The 24,842-nt window shown below is 36.1% G+C and overlaps 3 protein-coding genes across 3 annotated transcripts; 2 read left to right on the top strand and 1 right to left on the bottom strand.

The window, feature by feature from the left end:
• Positions 1 to 699: 699 nt before the first annotated feature.
• LOC110382264 (uncharacterized) lies at positions 700 to 13,859 on the bottom strand. Its single transcript, XM_064035070.1, has 19 exons — positions 13,591 to 13,859; positions 12,923 to 13,144; positions 12,617 to 12,740; positions 12,143 to 12,324; positions 11,945 to 12,052; positions 11,542 to 11,686; positions 8,541 to 8,812; positions 8,131 to 8,352; positions 7,620 to 7,743; positions 7,265 to 7,446; positions 6,590 to 6,697; positions 5,973 to 6,116; positions 4,595 to 4,660; positions 3,244 to 3,510; positions 2,665 to 2,883; positions 2,417 to 2,540; positions 1,938 to 2,119; positions 1,442 to 1,549; positions 700 to 973 (listed from the first exon to the last, which is right to left on the bottom strand). Exons 1-19 carry the CDS (start codon positions 13,814 to 13,816, stop codon positions 828 to 830), a joined length of 3,171 nt encoding a protein of 1,056 aa, XP_063891140.1. The 5' UTR covers positions 13,817 to 13,859; the 3' UTR covers positions 700 to 827.
• Positions 13,860 to 16,936: 3,077 nt separating this feature from the next.
• On the top strand, positions 16,937 to 19,941 carry LOC110381927 (procathepsin L). Its single transcript, XM_049835731.2, has 6 exons — positions 16,937 to 17,201; positions 17,802 to 18,023; positions 18,202 to 18,325; positions 18,528 to 18,709; positions 19,125 to 19,232; positions 19,482 to 19,941. Exons 1-6 carry the CDS (start codon positions 16,976 to 16,978, stop codon positions 19,622 to 19,624), a joined length of 1,005 nt encoding a protein of 334 aa, XP_049691688.2. The 5' UTR covers positions 16,937 to 16,975; the 3' UTR covers positions 19,625 to 19,941.
• Positions 19,942 to 21,965: 2,024 nt separating this feature from the next.
• LOC110381955 (procathepsin L) lies at positions 21,966 to 24,518 on the top strand. Its single transcript, XM_021342395.3, has 6 exons — positions 21,966 to 22,224; positions 22,614 to 22,835; positions 23,036 to 23,159; positions 23,283 to 23,464; positions 23,866 to 23,973; positions 24,106 to 24,518. The coding sequence occupies exons 1-6, from the start codon at positions 21,999 to 22,001 to the stop codon at positions 24,246 to 24,248; spliced, it is 1,005 nt and encodes a 334-aa protein (XP_021198070.3). The 5' UTR covers positions 21,966 to 21,998; the 3' UTR covers positions 24,249 to 24,518.
• Positions 24,519 to 24,842: the final 324 nt, after the last annotated feature.

Here is a 24,842-nt window from a genome sequence, read left to right as displayed (position 1 = left end):
TGAGTGAGTCAGTCAATCAGTCAGTCAGTCAGTGAGTGTATAGTAAAAATAGCGATTTTCTGAAGTCAATATCTCAAGACCTACAATAGGTATATTAATGAAATTTTGTATTTTAGATAAGTGAGGGGGTCTCAACAGATACTAGAAATTTGATATGCGTAAATAAAATAGATTTTGAGTTATAGGGGGGTCGAATTTGACCCGAAATGGTTCGTGTAATATAACCCACGGCCGGTGTGTCGCCTTTTTTTCTCGAACTTGGCGGACACACTGCCGTGTGTCTAGATAAAGTAAATATGAATCCTTGAGAGATGTCAAATTGATTCGTAAATAAAATAGGAAGAAATGTGTTCATTGGACCCAATAAAATAATAAAGGAGATAGCTAAATGTTCATACAAACAAAATCCCAGAATTGACAGCCATGAAAACCAATGGGTTCATTATGAAAGACCTATGATGGTCCTAATAAGACCAGCCTGAAATCCATGGAGCTATACCATGTTATCACAAAAATAGGTTATGTGGAATTTATGTTGATTTTTAAGATTATTTACATCAAGGAACATAAAAAAACGAACGTTGTAGACTAACTTTGTACAAGCCAACAGATATCCCCATAGTTACAGAGAGCTGACCTAGTGATTAATAAAAGTTTTGAGTTTGATCACTTCTCATTGCACATAATTATAATAAAACGTTATTAATACATAAGTAATTTTTATTGACACTCCAAAAAAGAATAATGAAAGATTTACCAACTGAGAAATTCTTTGGTTTACATACAATATGGTATTAATAAAGTTTCAGAGTATAGAAGGATTTTAATTAATCAGCGACAACTGAACTGGTCATATCCGGATTCATCATACCACAGGCAAATCCGCCTTCACGTCGCTCCATTCTGAAGTAGCCTTTTTCTCCGTAACCGTCTCCCCAAGAATTTTTAACAATCCAATAATCGGATCCATTCTCTGAAAAGAATACGTTATCTAAGTGATTATAATGTAAGGTGAGGTCTAATCCTTCTGCCTTCAGACCAACATATTTTTCCTTAAATCAAGTGTATTACACTTCTTCTTCTTCCGCAGTTACTCACCTAACAAGATCTAGTGTCTCTAAGTAAAATCCACCTTACGGCCTATAACGTGGAATTGTAATAACGACTGCCACTAGGTAGCACTTGGGGACGCCGGCTTTACGTGCCAACACCAACATCCAGACGACTGCTTTGTAAAAGTTTATAAACTCCACAAAGCGATTTCGTCCCGTCCCGAGAATCGTACCCGAGACCGCGAGAACTCGACCAACAAGGCATTATGCAGAAAAGGTGGAGATAAATTTTAATTGCAATGCCACTTATTCATTCAGTGGCAAGTAATGAAAAAAAAAGACATTCATTCAATCATACACTTATAAAGAGAAGTAATGATCGTTCGGACCTGATCCATATCCCACGAGCAGCACTCCGTGACTCAGTTGACCCACGTTACAATGCTCATCAGAAATTATACCACCGTGGTAATGTTGAACGCCCTCTCCATTGATGCCTAATGGTAGAAAAATATACATTTAATATGTTAGTAAACAATCACCAAACACTTTTATAATCTCTGGAGGAACTTTACAGCGGTTCTTAACATCTTTCTATGTCACATTAATCTACACTCATTTTGTATAAAAAACCGAGTAGGGCCACACTCAGTGTAGGTAAGGCTCCGTGGTTTTCTGATTATACCTCATGCCTATCCCGCCCCCATCAACTCAGAAAAAATCTTAGCGAGAAGTAGTCCAAAGTATAGCGATATCTCTCGGGAATTTGGGTCACTGTAAAAACCAGATGCTTCATGTATTCTGGGTTTTCTGAGCTTATTTTAGATTGCATGAACCGATTTTAATCATTCTTTTTTACTTGAAAGAAGATACATAAAGATATACCGATCACAATGGGTCCGTTGTGGTACAGCAATTGTTTCACCTTCTCTTGAGATGACAGATTGTAGACGTGACAGTTTGATAATTTGATCTTCACTTTTTCTTGTTCGAATTTACAATCTCCTTGTTGTCCTATGTACGGATAGTCTTCAAATGGTTCGCTGCCTCCGACGTCCATTAGATACCTGTTAACATTAATATACTTCTTGCTTTCTAATTAAGACCTGAGTTGTAACGTTAATACTTCAATGGGAAATCCTTAGCATGATAAGCATTTCAATATAACGCAAGGTATTTCTTTCTATGATGAGGGATCTTTGCTAATAAAAATAATTCTGAGCTTATATGAGGTAACTTCTGGACGTGTTTGATAATTTTCTGTTCTTTACTAACAGAAATTCATATTATTTTTGAATGTGAACTGCTATGTTAATAATTAATAATAATTAAAAAAAACTGGTGAGAAAAATACATAGAATTACCCGAAAACTTTACTCATTTTTCCACCTAAACAGCCATGATTTTCCTTACTGCAATCCACAACTTGTTGTACAGACAAGTCTATCAGTTCTTTGCGTTTGATTGCATGCATACTTTCGACGTTAGCTGAAAAACAAAAATTAAGAATAATGTTAATATTTGTCTCTACAAACACAGTAATAATTAAAAAAATACTGTAACCATGTTGATACTTTTTTCTATGAAAATAAGTCTATCGCAATGGACTTACCAATAGAACTGAAGGCATAACAACTTCCACAACCGCCTTGGTCCTTCACTGGTGTGACAACGTTTTGGTCGCGCCAGTCGAACGACTCCGGCGCATCGTTATAGTCTATATCATTATCAGTAATTACGTCACAATTATGACCACTTCGGAGCTCAGGATTGAAGCAGGTATGCCTGGCATGAAAATCCTCCGATGTCAAATCTGAGAACTGTGTAATACCTGAAAAAAGGAAAAATTGACAAATGTAACCTCATGACGGCATAAACTTAAGCTATGTCCTGATTTTTATTCAGGGGAGGATGAATTTATAACTTCTCCTGAACTTTTTAGGTCCCATGACGTGATAAAATAATACGAACTATGTATTTAAAAATCTATTTAAGTAAGTGTGTCCCGAAAATCATGGATTGACAAATGATGAAGGATAAAACCGTGAGGAAACATGGACTTAAAGTTCTTCTTTCTTTTGTTTCAAGTTTGAAATCCTATTAACGCTCATTCCTTCTCTAACATGATGGTATAGGTGCCCAATGGGACAGTGCAAAATGGTCGATGATGAACAAGAGTATAAATAGTTACCAAAAACTGCATGGTTGCTTTCCGCATTCATTTTGTTATACTTATGCAAATTGTCTTTGAACACTTGGAATCTGTATTGTTTTTCTTCCTCGTTTGGATAGACCTTGCCGTGTGTCTCTATGAAGGTATCGAAGTGATGCTCAGCGTCTGCCAAGTTGTATGGTGGAGCTGTGCCAGCGGCTGCGAGGGCAAACCAGCTCACACATAGCAGTACTACTGAAGATGCCATGATTACTGCTACTGCTTTGCAAAAATACTTTGATATACCTTGCATAGGACAGTGTTATTATATACTCGTACTTATCGAAGAAAGAATGCAAAACATTACTTTTGTAATTTTTGAAGATAACTAACCAATTTTATGGTTGCTGTTAATCTTTCAAATTCCTAGATTTAACAATTCATATCGGACATGATTGATTGCATGGAATGTTAAAGAATTTTAGAAATCCTTCACGTGATATCGACCATTAGGTACTAAAAACCTGCTTAGCATGTGTCTGTTTCAGGCACGAAAGGTTTTGTAACATTAACAAAAACACGTTTGTTGTATGGAAGCCCCATAAAATTTATTCTAGTTTTTAGTATATTATGTTGCCAACATTTTACACTACTTGTTTACTACTATATGGTGCTGGATACAAACTGAGTTGGAGTTTTCATGACATAATTTTTTTGTTATTTGTATATTTTGCAAAAACTGCCAATGAAATTTTGATTGTTGCTATAGATCAGTGGACCATTGGTCTACTGAAATCGCCTTGTGGGTATCCAAAAACTATCATGAAGGTGGAATGGAGGTGATACCTAACATTGGCGCTCGGAAAAGCTGAAGTGAGTGAAAGCGCTGTTAGGCTCTAAATTCAATAATTTCCTCTAAACATTCTTAGTTATAGGTGGTACGTAGGATATACATATACTTATATATAAAGAGGAAAGATTTGATCGTTCTTTTGTTGATTTGATTTTAGGAATAAAAAACCGGCCAAGTGCGAGTCGGACTCGCGCAAGGGGGTTTTTGACGATGCAGTACTTAGTCGGTGCCATTTCTCTGTATTTAAAACTTTGTTTGGAATGGGCAACTAGAATCAAACTTATTTATATTTTTGACGTTCATAAGTGCTTGTAAATGCGTAAATTAATAAATTATTTGACTTTAATTTTGTTCTATGAAGTAATTTGACAAATACCTAATGAATATGCACCAACTGAGAAGGCGTGGTTAGGCAGACCTAGATTTTGGATTTCAATATTTTTTAAAAATAAAACTTCAGCATAAGAAAATTTTCACAAATCCCAATTTATCATGCCACTACTCATGGAGACATGGAACACCATCCTATCGTCGCACCTAAGTCAGATCTGTCGTCCATTATTATTCCTTCAACATATTGGAAAAGGGGGTCTGCTTGGATACCTGCAATATATTATGATACTTAAGTTATAAAACAATACAAGAACGACTAATTATTTAAAACACCTACTTTTCGGCATCATTGGATAAGTAGCTAAAAGCCGTTTTCACTCGCAGGTCGGCCGTTGGTTATTTCTGCCTGTAGGTGGTAATTCATTCCTATCTACTAGTTATTACCTACTAGTTAGTTCTTATTTTTTATCAAAAATATGATCACAAAATGTAATGATTTACCCAATTTTATAGTTAATAATTATACTTTATATGTTAGTCATTACTTACTTCAGTTCTGTTAGCAATAGAATACCTATTGTATTTTTATCTTTAAATTAGGTATTGATATGTTTATGTATGTAAGCATTATCTTAAATCCCAAGTGGGTTTTTCAATGCTTTTTTAACTGAATATTGTACACATTTGTTTATTAACGCTCAATACTTAAAGGAAGAAAAAATAAAAAGTTACATTTACATGCCGCATTAATCCTTCAGTCTTCTTATATTTATTAGATAAAACCGGCCTATTTGAGTTATCAGAAACTTGAAGGAATGTCGAACACCACCTGACCCTTAACGTTCTTCAGTTGTTTTACTTATCTGCTGGGGTAATTTAAACTCGCGTACCTACTTATGTGTTTGTATAAACAAAACAATTCATAATTTCATGGAGGCATTCAACATGATTGTTTTTGGTAATATAATGTGGTTCATCCAGGATGGACACTGCATGCGGGGTAGGCCCCGGAAGAGATGGCGTGACGAACTGGACGCCTACTGTCGGGACTAGTGGACTCGATCGAGGGATCGAGAACTGTGGAAGCGAGATAGGGAGGCCTTTGCACAGCAGTGGGACATTATACGCTAGTAATAATAATAATAACGTGGTCCAGTTAATAAAATCCCTTCTAGGGCTCTTCTACAATATCCATCGTCAGAGATCGTCAGGTTACCATGCAAAATGTGCAAGCAAATGTAGAGGTAGATTGAAATAAATAAAAAGAGATAAAAACAACAGTTACATAATAATTGAAAACATTTATTTCTCTAAACATGAGTGTACATGCTATTGTAATACAATCAGCATGCAAGATAATATTAGGTTTTAAACAGTCCAGTCATGTTTAGCCTCAAACAGAAGCGAATTTTGAAATATATAAAAATTCCGAAAAGTTTAATAAGTAAGCTAGAATAAATTCACATAAGTAAATCATAAAATTCATCGCTTAGAAATTCACCAACGTTGCAATATGCTTTACCCATAGAAGAAAGATCTGATACAGTGATAAAAATACAGAAAGATATAAAGAATACAATTTAGGCGACGATTGAGGACGCCATGAACTGATTCTTCATCATGCTACAGGAAAGATGACCTTCCCCTCGTTGCATCCTGAAGTAGCCTCCTTCTCCATATCCTTCACCCCAAGAATTTTTGACAATCCAGTAATCCGATCCATTTTCTGTCAAAGTCAAAAAAAAGTCAAATCATTTATTTCATTTAGGCCTTTACAAGCACTTATGAACGTCAAAATTATAACTAAGTTTGATTCTAGTTGCCCATTCCAAAAGTAGCTTCCTATGGAGAAGAACGGGCAAGAAACTCCATGGTTACTCTTTTTAAAACGAAATAATGGCTTATTATGAATTTGCTTTTTAGTGCATCAGAAGGTGTCAAACCTTTTGCAAGATGTTGAAGGTGTTTTAAACAGGACAATCGAGGAATGAAAGCCGGTGTCGCAATGTCTACAGCATACGCATTACATTTTATATGTGGAGTGGGGAGGGAAAGAAAGATTACAAATAAACATGAAGTCAAAGATTAATTACAACTTATGAAGAAAAATCGAGCGTTGTTGTTGAAAATTCTGATTATCACTACATAGTCTAAAACAAAGTCGCTTTTTCTGTCTTTATATAAGTAAGATATTCATACCTGATCCATATCCCACGAGCAGGACTCCATGGTCAATCGGCCCACGGTTGCATCTTTTATCAGAAATTATTCCCCCATTATAATGTTGAACGCCACCTCCTTGGATAGCTAAATACAGAAAAACAAACAAGTAATAATGCAGTGATCATCTTAGGATTGGTGGATTACGATTTTTTGTAGGAGAAAAATAGAAACTGAAAGCAGTAGTGCAACACAAACGTCCTACAAAACGTAGTTCAGAAAATCTTTGTCAGAATGTCCTTCTAAAAATCGGCCCGATTATCTGTCGTACAAAAAGTCTGACGTGGGTTGGAAGCCTTAACATTAGATGTATTAGATCGATCAAATATTAAGACATGGTTACCACAGTTGCTCCGTGTGTAGGTGACCATCGGTATCGTAACGGATTTTTTTCACCGGTTAAGGCAATACTATTAACAACCGTTTGGTTAATAAATTTTATTCAAGACCAGCGGTTTCACCCGCATCCCGTGGGAACTACTTCCCGTACCGGGATAAAAAGTAGCCTATAGCCTTCCTCGATAAATGGGCTATCTAACACTGAAATAAATTTTCAAATCGGATCAGTAGTTCCTGAGATTAGCGCGTTCAAACAAACAAACAAACTTTTTAGCTTTATAATATTAGTATAGATAAGAAGATATAGAAAGTTACCAATGGAAATAGGTCCGGTGTGGTACAGCAACTGTTTGACCTTCTCTTGAGACTTAAGGTGGTAACTGCGACAATCTGATAACTTGACCTTCACTTTGCTTCCGTCGAATTCGCAGTCTGCTTCGTATCCTACGTATGGGTAATCCCCCTCGAGTTCAGAACCACCTACGTCGATCAGGGACCTGATCAAATTCAAATACTTCTAAGTTTTATTGCTTCAAGTTTATTCAGATAACTTAAACGAACTTGATGTTACACTGGACTTTACAGACAGACAAGTGATCCTCTTAGGGTTTCTGGTTGTTTTTGAAATTGACAAAAGGGTACTTGGAGAAAAACTTAAAATAATAATTACCGAAAAGCAACAGCCATTGCTCCACCCCCACATCCATTATTTTTATCATCGCAGTCCACAATTTGCTGTTCAGATAAGCTTAACAATTGTTTGTATTTGATTGCGTACTGACCCTCGATGTTACCTATAATATAATTTAAAGTCAAGTTTAGTAGGTTACCAAAATGTTTTTCAGTATAACAGCCTTTTCACATTATAATATATCATATATCCCAGTGGAAAAACCGGACGATATCATCCGTACGAATCAATTGGTGTCGCTAGGAACCAACGTGAAAAGGCTGCAATAATTTCAGCTTCCAAACCAGAAAATAAGTATCTACATACAGGAGCCAAGCTGCTTACAAAGTGCACTCGAACCACGCACACATAGATACCGCTCACAGATACGTAATCATGTGATTTTCTCAAACATATTATAGCTTCCATTTCTTTAGGACAAGTTCGTCAGGTAGGTACTAAATGTGAGCGAAAATATTGGACTAAAGGATGAATTTCTGAATGACCTTACCAGTTGTACTAAAGGCATAACAACTTCCACAACCGCCTTGGTTCTTCGCTGGTGTGACAACGTTTTGGTCGCGCCAGTCGAACGAATCCGGCGCATCGTTATAGTCTATATCTTCATCAGTGATTATCGTGCATGGTTTATCGTCATATTGCTCTGACGATGCCAGACAACCGTGCCTAATATGAAATTCTTCATCGGTCAGATCCGCGAACTGTGTTATACCTGAAAACGAAATATACCTTCAACAAACATAGTCTCCCATACTATAGTATAGTATTGCATTTTTTATTAAAAAATGACTCACAAATGGCTAAGAACGTGAATCTGCCATACATAGCTTAAATCAATTTAATTTTATTTAGAATTGATTGAATAGGAGCTTATATCCTAGTTAGAAAAAAAGTACATACCGAAGACGGCGTGATCGCTTTCTGCATTCATTTTATTAATTTTATGCAAGTTTTGTTTGAACACTTGGAAACTGGCTTGTTTCTCGTGTTCGCTTGCATAGGTCTTGCCGTGTTTCTGTATGAAGTTCTCGAAGTGATGCTCAGCGTCTGCCAAGTTGTACGGAGGAGCTGTGCCAGCGGCTGCAAGGGCAAACCAGCTCACACATAGCAGTACTACTGAAGATGCCATGATTACTGCTACTGCTGTTGTATGTCTTTCACTAACATCAATGCTATTTATACATGGATGTAAAGTAATTAAAAGAAGAATTTAAAGTGTTCAAAATTACCTTAAATATTTTTCGCATAATTTGTTTTATGGAAAAAATTTCGCTTCAAGAACATTGTTTGTGCGTTCTTACGTAAATAGTTTTAATTTTATGGTAGCTGAAGTATTTTGGTATGAAGTGCAGAGTTTGCGATAAACTGGAAACTTTTAAACCAAATGCACATATTTCGTTGATAATGCTACTGTCGACACTTGTAATATGTTTTATATTTACAATTGCTGTTGCAGTAACTCTGAACGAACTCAAAGACGTCGGGCTACTCTTGGAACGGTTTATGAAACAAACAAACGATATAACAGTGGTGACATCGAGGAATAGATGAGATTGAAAAACTTATATGAACGAGAATAGTGATCATGCTGTTTATCTATACTAATGTATATACGAAACTAATGATTGACAGCCAGTTTCTTCATCAAAAGTAAAAGCCAAAGTAATGTCATAAAGTAAAAGTAACGGTCAAATTCGATTTTAACTAATAGTTTTGCTGTCACTTTAGCCTTGAAAGAACGATTTTGACCGTTACTTTTACTTTATGACATTACTTCTGTTTTTACTTTTGATGAAGAAACTGGCTGTAGGACGGGTCAAAAGACTTTAGAAGGGTCAAAAGATTTATGTTTACTGTAGAAGCTGTTGGCATGGCACCATGATACAGAGGTATTCAGACAAAGCAATTAGTACTATCTAGTTTACTAAGTACAGACGCCACCTGGTCAAAACTAGCCGAATTTTACCTATCGAACATTATCCTTCCACTATTGTGATAAGGCTGGAATTTTATTGTAGAAATTTTGGTAGATTCATGTCGTCTGTCGTCTACTTACATGATTATTACTGGAATAATACATGAACATGACACAGAAAGAGTTTTTGGGATCATATACCTACGTCCTACAGGTTATCTATACTATCTATACTAATATTATAAAGAGGAAAGCTTTGTTTGTTTGTTTGTAATGAATAGGCTCAAAAACTACTGGACCGTTTTAAAAAATTCTTTCACCATTCGAAAGCTACATTATCCACGAGTAACATAGGCTATATTTTATCCCGGTACAGGCAGTAGTTACCACGGGACGCGGATAAAACCGCGGGAAAACGGCTAGTACAATATACAGTCGTGGTGGCCTAGTGGGTAGCTAACCTCTCGAGTATGAGGGTGTGGGTTCAATTCTAGGTCAGGCAAGTACCAATGCAACTTTTCAAGGTCTTGTATGTACTTTCTAAGTATATCTTGGACACCAATGACTGCGTTTCTCATGGCACGTCAAACTGTAGGACCCGGCTGTCATTAAACGTCCTTGGCAGTCGTTCCGGGTAGTCAGAAACGAATAAGTCTGACACCAGTGGTCACATAGGCAGTTGCTCCTTGTAAAACAACTGGTACTCAGTCGCGTCCGGGGAGACTGTAATCCGACCCCAATATAGTTAGGAAAAGGCTCAGGAGTTGATGAATTTGTTTGATATCCATACATATATCTAGTCTTCATTTATGTACATAGTATTTCAGATAGTGTAGACTTTACACGATAACTTATAAAGTATCCCTATGTGCTTCTTTACTGTCCTTTCTTAACATTATAAATGCGAAAGGCGAAAGTAACTCTGTTGCGCTTTAAGAGGACGAATTGGAATTTTTGGCGCCAAGGATGTCAATTTTTCTCAGTAAATACAAAACGGATCAAAATACAACTTGGTTACCTGAAAGTTCATGATATAAACCTTATTTTGTTAGTTGTAGAAACATGATTAGGTAACTTTTATAACAGAGAAAAATATATCAAACATACCTCTTTTTAAAAAGAGATTCACATATTATGGGCAAACGGGACCGATTAAAGCCTCTTAACTTTTTTAGTAGTTGAGTATATACATACTCTTTAAAATTGTAGTAGGATTTTTTATCAAATTATCATTTCTAAATAATAAAATTACAAAACCATTTTGTCGCTTACGACTTTTAGTTATAAGCTAGCGCGCGTATTGTTATCCTCGCCCCGCTCAGACGCTCCGACCCCTTTTGGCGCCTTAGATGCGCGTGCCGGTTATGGAATTATTGTTGACCACTTCCTCGCCTTAACACCAAAACTAATGAACCAATTTATATGTGTCGGAAGGATAATCTAGCTAGAGCCTAAGGTGCTACCTTCAAGCTATTACATATTGGCAGGACGATGATTCTTTCTCATTGCGTGAGCTGCAGGTTTAATCACCCTATAGGCTCAGATGTCATTCTCAAACCACCTGACAGCATCTGACGTAGAATAGGACAATAATGAAGATACAATTTTCCCACACTACAACAGATGAATATGGAGGAGAGGGTTTCCATCCTCGACGTAAACGGTGATCAAAGTGATGACCATTAAAAGCTTTGTCGTAACTCTGGCATACCATAGATTGGCAAAAAAAAGTTACTCGAAGTGGATCTTAAAGTAATTTGAAGTGTCTGTCTAGCCCACATTATTGTTGTCAAATTAGTAGCCATCATAACTTCGACAATACAAGAGAAAATTGTAAAGAATAGCAAAGTGCAGATGATCAAGTTATGAAAGCAAACCAAAAATAAAAACATTCTTAAATTGCTCAAGTTATTTAATAAGATTATTACAGAAAAACATAAAATTGAATAAATCGTGGTATTTACGTCGTGTGTCGTACCTCATCACGCAACTATGGAAGAGGACAAATGTTGATTAAAGATACCGCAGGAGTCCAAGCCCTCCCCGCGTTCGAATCTAAAGTAGCCGTTTTCGGTGTGTATTCCCGTCCCCCATGAATTCTTGGCAATCCAGTATTTCATACCTTTTTCGTCTGTAACATGATAATTATTCATTATGACCAAAGTCTGGCCCATTTACGACAAAACGACTGAGTCGATTTGGACCAATATAGTCCTTTTATTTTGTATTTATTTAATACGTTGCGCAAATTTTGTATTACACAGTCTACCTCTGGGTGACGGAGAAGTAGCAGTGGTAGGTGCTTTTATCCTGAGGTTACTATATTAAAATATAGAATTTCCAAGAAGCATATAAGTACCTTCCATAATATTGAATTATATAAACTTGCCTGTTCCGTAACCCACTAATAATACGGCATGATTTACATCTCCACTATTGCAAAGGCTATCTGGAATCACTCCACCGTCATATTTTTGTAAGGCGTCGGACTTGACAGCTATAGTAATAAAAATATATGTTTATATAGTCTCTGCTAAGTTAAAACAGTTTTTTCATGTTGTACAGGAAAAATATCTGAAGAATTTACCAATAGATAGAGGCCCATTTGTGTAGAGTATTTCTTTCAATCTCTCTTGCGATGTGGTGGTATATTTGGTGCAGCCACTTAGCTTGACTTGGACCTTCTGAGCGTCGAACTGGCACTCTGTCTGCTGATTCATATAAGGATAGCTTTCTTCTGACTCAATGCCACCTTGTGCTATAACAGTACTAGGAACAAGAAAAGTGTAGTTAAGATTACAATATAAATTCCCATATTTCTGTCTGACAGAAATCTCCTTTCGTTGTTTCTGCTGTACTCGTATTATGGCTATTCCATTTCTAATGGTCTTGACAATCCATGTCGTTGGTGGCTGCGTGAAAGTCTATCGTCACTAGATTAGTAAAAATAAAAATGCCATAATTTTTCACACTAAAACAGTTATTGAGATATAGTAAATAGTAAAGTTAATTGTAAAACTAATAGGATCTTAATATTGTCAGTCAGTTGATAAAAAATTACCTAAAGGCTGATGTCGCGTATCCGCCGTTACAACCAATGGATCCGGTATCACAGTCAATAATTTGTTGTTCAGATAAATCCATGATTGTCTGATACTTAATTGCATATTGACTCTCGATGTTTCCTGTAACATATGAAACATGAATAACAGCAGTTAACCGTACAGCGTTTAGGTGGTTTAAAAATGGCACGCATTCTATGAAATCGACTCGAATTTGGACGCGCGTTCGAGTTTCTTTCCGCCTACGCCTGCGCACGCCATTCGTTAGTCTTTGTATCATTTTTATTGAAAAATTCCTTTCTCACCCGTAGCACTAAAAGCATAACATGATCCGCAAGTATTTTGATTCTTAACCGGTGAGACGACGTTCTGGTCGCGCCAGTCAAAAGCCTCCGGAGCTTGGACCCTCGCCAGCTGACCATCACCAACCACATTGCACGAGTCGCCTACATCAGTAACGTTTACTGGCACACATCTGACGACGTCATCAAACTCTTCCAGAGTTAAATCCGTGAATTGTGTTATTCCTGCAATAAAATATGTAATTTTTTTGATAAAATTTTTATAATGGCGTCCACGGCCGATTTCGGCCACGGCGGTTGTTCTCATATAACGAGATCAGCCAGCTGCGCAGGACATATTATAGTGCACAAGCATTTTCGCAGACACATGTGCACTCACTATTCCTTTTACTCTCATAGCCCGATGGGACGGCAATCCGACACGACCGGAGAGAAATCAGGCGCAGGACCGACATTAACGTGCTCCGATGCACGGGTGAATCAATCACCAACTTCCAGGCTCCGGGCTGCTTTGTGAAAGTTTTCTTAAGCCCACAAAGCGATTCGGCCCGACCCAGGAATCGAACCCGAGACCTCGTGCTCAGCAGCCGCGCTTGCGACAGCTAGACCAACGAGGCAAATTTTTATAGACCACATGACAGCCTAAGTACAGCAAAAAAAAGAGGTCTTACCGAATTTAGCGTGCTCAGTCTCTTGATTCATTTTGTTGATCTCTTTCAAGTTTTCTTTAAATATTTCGAATCTTTTTGCCTTCTCCTCGTTACTGGAATATACCTTTTCATTTTCTTTTATGAATTTCTCAAAATGTTGTGCAGCATCTTCTAGATGGTAGTAAATAGAAGACTTGGAAGCTGCCAATGTCACTAAACACGCGAGTAGTAAAAGTAACTTCGACATGATTGTTTGGTAGAACCTACGATTCTGGTCTTAGGAACAGGCTGTGGGCTTTTTATACTAAGCAAAAAAATGCTGTGCCTATGTGAAATGGCATAAATGCTGGGTATGTTGAGGATTTACATGACTGTAAATAATGTAACTTGTGGGTTATCGCTAATGTTATGAATGCGAAGGTGACTCTGTAGGTACATTATACCCTATTTAATTTGTCTGTTCGTTTGTGGTTGAATGAGAATAATTATATATTCTGGAGACGGTCACCGGCAGTCGGATATGGGAATATCATGCAGAGGAATGAGGATCACGTTCTCAGCACAGTGTGGCAGCAACAAAGAAGTTTTTTTTTCATATGCTGCCCAAAAATACTACTGTTCTGTTAAAGAAATGCCATATAAAATTGACCCGTACCTGTAAGTAACTGATCTTCTCAATCCAGTAACCCTGGCAGCTGAAATGAGACTGATTACCCGGTTTCTGATTAACTAATGGCATTTAATGGGATTTAACGTGCTTTCCGAAACATTTAAACTAGTAGAAGCAACCATAGTTAATCTAAAATCGATAAATATATTTGCTTTTTTATTTACTAGTTAACCCTTTTAACAATTAAATCTAGATTTTCATAGTGAGTATTTTAAAGATTAATAAGAGTCCCTAATAATAAGAACTAAAAATTACTCTTTAAAATCAATTATTGGTTTAGGTTAAAGCACTACAGTGGTTTGAACCAATTTGGTAAAATTACCGCTATCCAAAAACTGTGAACTTAGGCATCGTATTATTAAAGACATAAAACTAGATAACAATAAGTACCTATTAAAAATAATAAATGAGACAATGCGACCACATCGATTTTTAAACTGCATTCTTTGATAATAAAATTTAATGTTTTCAAATATATCAACGCATTGGCTATTTGCACATAAAACATGCTATGTATGATAAAGTAGTTGCGAGCATTGTTCACATTTCAGCAGTTTTTTATTTTTTCAAAACTTAAGGTTGAACTAAAAGATGCTGCTTCCGGATTTCGAAAATGTATTCAAAGTTTTTTTTTTGTATTAAAAAAGTATTTGCAAAAAGGTTCTAGCAAGAAATATCTTGAAAATATATGCTAGTTGCATTTTATATTTTCGCTTCTTATGTAGGAATTAACCATATAGCCATAAAAATCTGTATCCTTGAGAATACTATTAATATATTTTTTTAATCCATTATTTAAAATTCTTTAAGCTGTCATTGAACGTTTTTGGCAGTGATTAAGTTTAGTCAGAAGCTAGCAGGTCTGAACCAGTCTTACCTAAGAGTATTGTCTTGCCCAGGGTTGAAGAGGTCAGATATGCAGAAGCTTCTTGTAAAACACCGGTACTCAGCTGCATGTGGTTAGACTGGAACCTTTTTTTTTTAACGACGTCAAAAATCATCAAATGACCCCTCACGCTGTGGGTTAGCAGCGGTGAGGGAGTGTCAGACTCTTACAGCAGCCCCGGCAGCCCCGGCAGGCCTTGGCCCTGCTGGGCCCCGCTGGTAGACTGGAACCTGACTCCAACATAGTTGGGAAAAGGCTAGGCAGATGTAGATGTCATGAAAATTCTATAGAAAAGGTATATATTACTGCTCGTCTAAATGTTAGAAGCGTTCAGACCGATTTATTATTATATTTATTACATGCGCAGGACATATTAAAGTGCACAAGCGTTTGTGCAGACATAGGAGCAATCCTCTATAGAGATGACGTTACAACAGGTAACGGTTCAGCAGCTTAAATCATAAATGATATTTATTTTGCCAATAGGTGGCAGTCAAGACATATAATTTTTAAGAGCAAGATAAAGTCAGTATATTGTGAAGAGATATTGAAAAAAATCAAGGGCCTTAGGTTCTTTAAAAGTCTAAATTAATATTTCTACATAATCGCTAAATAAAGATGATAGAGCTATGCGAACAAACAGAAATACAGAAAGGATAATACATAGATTTTTTGTGCAAGATTAATAATTTACAAGGGACACGTGTAATCGTTTTAATCCTTTACATACTTAAAAGATAAAGTTTTGTTTAAGAGGACGAATTGGAATTTTTGGCGCCAAGGATTTCAATTTTTCTCAGTAAATACAAAACGGATCAAAATACAACTTGGTTACCTGAAAGTTCATGATATAAACCTTATTTTGTTAGAAGTAGAAACATGATTAGGTAACTTTTATAACAGAGAAAAATATATCAAACATACCTCTTTTTAAAAAGGGATTCACATATTATGGGCATACGGGACCGATTTAAGCCTCTTAACTTTTTTAGTAGTTGAGTATATACATACTCTTTAAAATTGTAGAAGGAATTTTTATCAAGTTATCATTTCTAAATAATAAAATTACAAAACCATTTTATCGCTTACGACTTTTAGTTATAAGCTAGTGCGCGTATTGTTATCCTCGCCCCGCTCAGACGCTCCGACCCCTTTTGGCGCCTTAGATGCGCGTGCCGATCACCGACTACCTACTAGACTGTTTTCAGAAAATATAATTTTCTCAATCAATGACAAACATCATCATCATCTTCCGAATCTTGTCCCAACTATGTTGGGGTCGGCTTCCAGTCTAACCGGATGTAGTAGTACCAGTGTTTTAGAAGGAGCGCCTACCCTATCTTACCTCCTCAACCCAGTTACCCGGGCAACTCAATAGCCCTTGGTTAAACCTGGTGGCAGACTTACTGGCTTCTGACAACCCGTAACGACTGCCAAGGATGTTCAATGACAGCCGGGATTAACGTGCCATCCGAAACACAGTGATTGGTGTCCAAGATATACTTAGAAAGTACATACAAACTTGGAAAAGTTCTACTGGTACTTGCTTGACCTGGAATCGAATTCACGCCCTCATACTGGAGAGGTTGGTTCTTTACCCACTAGGCCACCACGACTTTGTAATCAATTAAAGACAAACGAACAGACACATAGAATGGATACATGTACCTACACAGTCACCTTCACATTCCCATTTGCGATAATCCACAAGTATCATTATTTATAATTATTTAAATCCTCAACATACCCAGCATTTATGCCATTTCACATGGGCACTGCATTTTTCTGCTTAATATAAAAAGCCTGCAAACTATTCCTAAGACCAGAATCGTAGGTTCTACTAAATAATCATGTCGAAGTTACTTTTACTACTCGCGTGTTTAGTGACACTGGCAGCTTCCAAGTCTTCTATTTTCTTTGATATAGAAGATGCTATGGAACATTTCGAGAACTTCATAAGAGAACATGGCAAAGAATATTCAAGTGATGAGGAGAAGGCAAAAAGATTCGAAATATTTAAAGAAAACTTGCGCAGAGCTAACGAACTCAATCAACAGAGTGAGCACACTGAATTCGGTAAGACCCTTTTCTTTTTTTTTATTTACAGTCTCTTGAGGTTGGAAAAACCCTTATATGTTTACACTGTATCCAAATTCTACCACGCATGTTACCTAGATCCTTGGTATATTTTCGTCAGTGTATCTCTAGTAACTCTATTTTAAAAGCTGAAAAAATATCCTGTGCTCGATTTCGGTAAAATCCATTTAGTAAGTTTTGGTATTACAGACTAATCATAAACTTTTACCATTTTATTATAAAACGTGGTTGTAAAAAAGTACCAGCTTTTGTACCACCTTTAAACCACCGTCCTGAACAAAATCAGTGGACTAAAGCTATTACTAAAGCGGGTACTTCTTAATACTACGTTTTATAATAAGGTGGTTAATCTCACCATAGTCCAGGCCTTGTCACAATTTTGACAGTCATCTCGTTATAAGCTATATGTAGAACGCGATTCTTTCCAGCCTTTCATACTCTATCCACCCGTCTCTAATTTCGTCGATTTTTTTTTGTAGTTCCATTTATCTTGAATCTGAATGAATAAACATGCTTTCAATAAAAAATAAATGCTCCTGTAGATGCCAAATACTAACCAAGAATTAAATTTTGTTACAGGAATAACACAATTCTCGGATTTAACTCATGATGAATTTATTGATTCGCTAACCGGTTTGCGTTCAAACATGACTGTTGGGACAAGCTTGTGCACGAAGATCACCGATGAGGACGTGCCAAACGTCTTAATTCCTGAACCTTTTGACTGGCGACTGTATGACATCGTCACAAGGTTAAAGAATCAGGCACAATGTGGATCTTGTTTTGCTTTTAGTGCTACTGGTGAGGAAAGAAAAATCTTGCTTTAGATTTAGTCTTACAGCGTCTCAATCCTACTTATTCTTCTTAAAATGTTTCCAATTTTATTTGGTATAAGCGCAATTTGCTGTACGCTTCCATTCGTCTCTATCAGCCATTATACTTAAATTCCTCCTTAGCTTAAAAATGCTTTTTTTTTCAGGAAATATCGAGAGTCAATACGCAAAGAAGCATGGATCAAAGGTGGTATTGTCTGAACAACAAATTCTTGACTGTGATAAAGGGTCCTATGGTTGTGAGGGTGGAATCGTGACATCAGCTTTTAGGTAATTATTTAACCAGGAGTCACGTGCCTGATCTGTTTAGTCTATGAATCTCAATAAGATGCTTGCAACGATGTTTATTTGAATGTTGCGTACAGCGTCGTTTCGTTGTACTGTCCAGATTTGATTTCAATCAAAGCTCAAAGACTTAGTATTAATTTTAATGCATATTATGTGGGAGGTTAATCTTCTTCTTTGTTGCCAGTTCTATTATCCAGATGGGTGGTATTGAAATGGATTCCAGCTATCCGTATGAGGCGCGGCAACAATCCTGCCGTTTCAATCCTCAACGGCCTGTAGTTAAGCTTACTGGTTGCTATCAGTATAGCCTTAGATCGCAAAAGAAATTGCAGCAAGCACTCTACACATTTGGACCTATATCTATTGGTAACTTCTTCAGATTATGTTTTTATTTTGATCTGAGGGAAGGTCTGTCACCGACGGGAACAGAAGCGATCCTAAGATACCTACTTACCAGTTTTCAAACTACATAATGTTCATACTAAAATACATATGTTCTTTCTTATCGATTTTGATAATACTATCACCAAAGCCTTATTAGCGACTTTTATTAAATTAATAATGCTCTGCCATTGACACTATGATTTGAGGTTCAATTACTGGACTATCGGCTCCTTTCATACGATAAAGGCACGCACCCAGATCATTATTCCTTCAGGTGTACTTACTTTGGTTTGGCTCTTCATAGTTTCACCCATTCGTCAACCGTTATTGGACTTCCCTTTAAGACATCAGATACGTATTCCTTTTTTTATTTTAAGTATTTTTTTATTTATTTTAGGTGTCAAGTCTGAGAACTTCCATTGGTATAAAGGCGGTGTGATGAGAGATGAGTTGTGCGATGCTGGACAAATTAATCATGGTATCTTATTAGTGGGATACGGAGTAGGTAAGATGTTTTTCTCATTTTATTTTTTACATCTTCATAACAGATTCACTTGATTCACTTCCCCTAAGGCTCAATTTTATTAGTATTGATAGGATTTTTAATTGTTGTCCTGGTGGGTGAAGAACCAATCTCTTATATTTTTTCATGAAATTAATTTCATTGGACTTCTAGCTTCAGGTAATTCTCGCTATAATTTCGATCAGCTTCAGAAAAGGTAACAATGTCATCAACATAAAAACTCTGTTTCAGAAAATGGTGTGCCATACTGGCTGGCCAAGAATTCATGGGGCGAAACATTTGGTGAACAAGGCTACATCAAGTTCGAGCGTGGAGATGGCCGCGACTCTTGCGGACTTATGAATGACTTAATGGCTTCAGCCATAGTCCAATAAATATCTATATGTGAAGATTTATGCTCAAACGGGGCGTATCGTTTCTTGCGTCACCACAGAATAAAATAATAATAATTTTCTCATGTAACTTCCTAGTTCGACTTGCATTGTATAATTTTCTCGGAGTCAACCTACAGTGAAGTCAAATATTGTAATCACTTCTTTTTGAAAAGAGTGTCTATTGAGTGTATTGCCAGTTCTTCTCCATAAGACCCACTCCTTGGAATCGTGCACCTAGCTATAGGTCTTTTTGAAATACAAACCTTGATTATATGTTACTTTATATGAAATAAAAATTGATTTGAGTAATAGAAGAATGTTTTTTTTCTTTTTAATAAACATACTAGCTGTTTCTGATGCCTGTGGCCGCATGTGGAACTACCTACTTCCTTATAAAATATAGATAACTGATATAATGACACTAAAAAGTGTTTTCCAATTGGATATAATAATATAATTGTTATATTACATTACTATTCTACTTCTAACACTATATTTACAAACTAGATTATTGCGTAAAATCAAGAATAAAAATAAAAAAGGGAATAAAAAATACCAAAACAAAACCTGTATTAATATAACGTATGTTCGATAATAAACTCATAATATAATTTATTTTTACGTAACAAAGACCCATATTTGTTAGTACGACTTACAAACTACATATGTATGTATTGCTTACAAGAAAAAACAAATAAATAGACCTTAAACTGAGAATGACTGCTGTACTGTGCGAAATGGCATCGCATTGATTCACGTATAAGCAGTGCAGCCAACGTGCAATCATTCTTAGAATGCTGTTGGAGCTGCCCCGCAACCTGGACACTGACTAAATCCAACATGGCGCCGCCCCAATGTGGCGGATTGGCCATTTGAAATGCAGCTCAAAGATTTGGAAGGTGAATAAATATAAAATAAAAATACCTAATAGTTTTAAAAACTAAAAAATAAAACTTTTAGCACGCATTAAATTTTTTTTTAACTGTCAAATTCGGACATTTAGTTTGATGAAATACAGCGTGGTGCGTTTTGTCCAAAATGATTAAAGATTACATAAACGTTTCACGTTTTCTTATTATTTTAACTTTACTATTTTATGATTTATTTTATTTTAAATTCAATTTATTTAACATAGACTCATACACATACTGCCTAATTCAACATTATAACAAAAAAATATTTTATTTATTAAAAAAAAAATTGTACACACACATAATAAAGAAAGAAGACAGGAAAGAAAGAATTTACAAAGGTAATGCTTATTTCTAAAGTAATCTCTAATATTAAATTAGATTATAAGTTTAAAAATAAATGACAATTTGTATTAAGCTAAGCATGTAACTGTTTTTTGTCCCAAATAAATAAAATAAAAATAAAAAATAAATATTAAACTTAACAGTTACTAGGTGGTTGCTTTGCTTCAAACCTCCATCGCAAGCTACAAGCGGTGGCCAAAACAAGGCCAAACTCGTGCCACTCACTACAGTATAATTTTAATATTAAAAAATATATTATGTACAAAGAATCTAGCAAAAAATATCTTGAAAATGTTTGTAATTATAAAAAACACAGTATCCTTGAGAACACTTATTAAAAACAATAATTACAATTCTTTTAGCTGTGACTGAACATTTTTTGCAGTCGTTACGGGTAGTCAGCCAGTAAGTCTGATAAACCAGTCTTATAGTTATCGGCACGAATCTTGAGCTCTGACCTACATCTGCGCAGAAGTGATTTATTAGCAAAGAACCAATCCCAAGTGACGGCTATGACGCGATGCACTGCGGGCCAATCACCGCTTTAGCCCGCCCCCGCGCCTCACTTCATACCACAAAAGGGACCCAATAAATTACTTCTGCACAGGTGAAGGTCAGAGCTCAAGATTCGTGCCGATAACTATACCAAGGGGTATTGGCTTACCCAAATTACTGGGTTGAAGAGGTCAGATATGCAGTAGGTTGGACTGATTTTAGTATTATCCATTACATACACAGCAAATATTATAGTGCACAAGCGTTTGCGCAGAAACATGTGCAATCCTCTATTCAGACGACGTTATAACAGGTAATGGTTCAGCAGCTTTAATCCTAAAACATATGTATTTTTAAAAAAGTCCACACTTTTACACGTCAATTTTGAAGTGCGAAGAAACAAAGTATCAAACTGAAGGGTCAAAGTTTCTTTAACAGTCTAAACTCTCGAAAAATGTATATGATAATTTACAAGGGACACGTGCAATTGTTTGAATCCTTTACATATTTAACAGATAACATTTAACATGCTTAAATTATCAACCAAAATTCCACCTTTTAATCAGTATAAAAAGACTTTAGTCCACTTGTGAAATCAGAATCGTAGGTTCTACTAAACAATCATGTCGAAGTTACTTTTACTACTCGCGTGTTTAGTGACACTGGCAGCTTCCAAGTCTTCTATTTACTTTGATATAGAAGATGCTATGGAACATTTCGAGAACTTTATAAGAGAACATGGCAAAGAATATTCTAGCGAAGAGGAGAAGGCAAAAAGATTCGAAATATTTGTAGAAAACTTGCACAGAGCTAACGAACTCAATCAACAGAGTGAGCACACTGAATTCGGTAAGACTCTTTTCCTTTTTGTAAATTCACGGTTTCTTGAGGTTGGATAAATATGTACTCTATCCAAATTCTACCACTTCTGTCACCCAGATCCTTGGTATATTTTCTTCAGGGTCGTGAATCTTTAGTAACTGCATTTTAAAAGCTCATAAAATATGCTATGCTCACGATGGTCCAGGCCTTGTCACAATTTTGTCAGTCATCTCGTTGTAAGCTAATAGGAAAGCGACCCTTTCTAGTTATTTGTCTTCTACATTATCCACCCGACTTTAATTTAGTAGTTCCATTTATCTTGAAATCGAAATAAATAAACAAATAAAAATACTTTCTATAAAAAATAAATCTATCTGCAGATGGCAAATTCTAATCAAAAATAAATTCTATTACAGGAATAACACAATTCTCAGATTTAACTCATGAAGAATTTATTGATTTCGCAACTGGTTTGCCTTCAAACTTGAATGTTACCGCAAACTCATGCCGAAGGATCACCGATGCGCAAGTGCCAAACGTCCAGGTTCCTGAATCTCATGACTGGCGAGAGCACAACATCGTCTCACGGGTTAAGTTTCAGGGAAAATGTGGAGCTTGTTATACTTTTAGTTCTACTGGTGAGGAAAGACAAATTTTGCTTCAGTGCCTAAACTTAACGCTTCTCATTCCTACTTATTATTCTTACAATGTTTCCAATTTTATTTTCTGTACACTTCGATTCCATTCTGTCAGGCATACTTAAATTCACCCCCTTCTTATTCAAATGTTATCTCTTTCTCTAGGATTACTAAGATTAAAAAATGTTTTCTTTGTTCAGGAAATATCGAGAGTCAATACGCAAAGAAGCATGGGTCAATGGTGGAATTGTCTGAACAACAAATTCTTGATTGTGATAGAGGGTCCCATGGTTGTAGGGGTGGTTTCATGACATCAGCTTTTAGGTAATTATTTAACCAGACTAAAAATACTATTTAAAAGACTTTTCGGATTCAGGCGATGATAAGCTTTGTGAAAAAATCATTTCAAAGCATGTCGGAGATTAATAATATTATTTTTGTTGCCAGTTCTATTATCCAGATGGGTGGTATTGAATCGGAATCCAGCTATCCATATGTGGGTCGGCAACAATACTGCCGTTTCAATCCTCGACGGGCTGTAGTTAGACTAACTGGTTGCTATCAGTATACCCTTAGATCGCAAGAGAAATTGAAGCAGATACTCTACTCACAAGGGCCTATATCTATTGGTAACTTCTTCAGATTATGTTTCTATTTTGACCTGAAGAAAGGGCTGTGACCGAGGGGCACAGAAACGCTAAGATATTTACCAGTTTTTAAACTACGGTTACTGCTCTAAGCTACGGTTTTCATACTTTCATATGCGGATTATCTTTTTTTGCCAATAATTAATAAGGCTCTTCTATTGATACTATTATTTGAGGACTAATTGTTGGACTACGGCTCCTTTCATACGACGAAAGCACGAACCTAGGTCTTTCCTTCCATTAGGGATTCCTTCAGGTGTACTTACTTTGGTTTGGTTCTTCATAGTTCCTGTGATCACAGGCGTTGTTGGATTCCTGTTGTGGCATGTGATACGTTTTTTTTTTTTAAATGCATTTGAGAGTAAGTTTTTTTTTCATTTTAGGTGTCAAGGCTTCGAACTTCAATGCGTATAAAGGCGGTGTGATGAGAGATGAGATGTGCAATGCTGGAGACGTTAATCATGCCATCTTATTAGTGGGGTACGGAGTCGGTAAGTTTTCTCATTTTATTTTATATCTTTGTAAAATTAATTTCATTGTACAGACGCAGACACTCCTTTCTATTATTTCTGTTAGCTCCGGAGTGTAGATATATCATTAACATAAAAAACTGTCCATTTCAGAGAATGGTATGCCATATTGGTTAGCCAAGAATTCATGGGGAGAAAGATTTGGTGAGCAAGGCTACATCAAGTTCCAGCGTGGTGATGGCCACGACTCTTGTGGATTAATGAATGGCTTAATGGCTTCAGCCGAAGTCCAATAAATATCTATGAGTGAAGATTTGTGCTCAAACCACATATGGTTTTCTGTGTCACCATATAATAAAATTATTTCCTCATGTATCTTCCTAGTACAACTTGTATTGTATAACTTTCTCGGAGTCAACCTATAAGTGTCAGTCTTTACATATTTTTTGAAAATAGTGTCTATAGAGTTTCTTGCCGGTTCTTCTCCATAAGACCCACATAATTGAACTGTGCTCCTAGCTATTGATGTTCCTTAAGCACCTATTATATGGTTGAAATAAAAACCTTTGAATTTGATTTGAACATGTGAAAAATATTTTTTTCTTTATCCCCGCTGTCTCTAGTGCTTTAAACAGCATCTCGGAAAAACTGCTTATTGCCGATTTTTTTGTATTTTTTTTGTATATTTCGTATATTTTTTATTATAAATAATATAACTTAATAAAATGATAATAGGAAGAGTCCTTCAATTGGATAAAAAAAAATTAAAATTGGTCTAGAATATCAATATCCTCTTCCTGGGTCTCTCTCACAAACTTTATCTATTAATCTAAAGAAACAAAAAAACGTTACATATTTTACCAACAACTCTTTTGCTATTCGAATCCAAA

This window comes from Helicoverpa armigera, chromosome 6 (genome assembly GCF_030705265.1).
Source record: "Helicoverpa armigera isolate CAAS_96S chromosome 6, ASM3070526v1, whole genome shotgun sequence".
NCBI lineage: Eukaryota > Metazoa > Arthropoda > Insecta > Lepidoptera > Noctuidae > Helicoverpa > Helicoverpa armigera.
Note: the sequence above shows the minus strand (reverse complement) of the source record. Positions and strands in the feature narration are given on the sequence as shown.

Coding starts and splice junctions, on each gene's coding strand:
- LOC110382264 (XM_064035070.1), bottom strand. CDS start 13,816: ATGTCGAAGTTACTTTTACTACTCGCGTGTTTAGTGACATTGGCAGCT. Junction 13,145..13,590: donor GACTGAGCACGCTAAATTCG/GTAAGACCTCTT, acceptor ATTTTATTGCAG/GAATAACACAATTCACGGAT. Junction 2,884..3,243: donor AAGCAACCATGCAGTTTTTG/GTAACTATTTAT, acceptor TCCTTTTTTCAG/GTATTACACAGTTCTCAGAT.
- LOC110381927 (XM_049835731.2), top strand. CDS start 16,976: ATGTCGAAGTTACTTTTACTACTCGCGTGTTTAGTGACACTGGCAGCT. Junction 17,202..17,801: donor GAGTGAGCACACTGAATTCG/GTAAGACCCTTT, acceptor ATTTTGTTACAG/GAATAACACAATTCTCGGAT. Junction 18,710..19,124: donor ATTTGGACCTATATCTATTG/GTAACTTCTTCA, acceptor TATTTATTTTAG/GTGTCAAGTCTGAGAACTTC.
- LOC110381955 (XM_021342395.3), top strand. CDS start 21,999: ATGTCGAAGTTACTTTTACTACTCGCGTGTTTAGTGACACTGGCAGCT. Junction 22,225..22,613: donor GAGTGAGCACACTGAATTCG/GTAAGACTCTTT, acceptor ATTCTATTACAG/GAATAACACAATTCTCAGAT. Junction 23,465..23,865: donor ACAAGGGCCTATATCTATTG/GTAACTTCTTCA, acceptor TTTTCATTTTAG/GTGTCAAGGCTTCGAACTTC.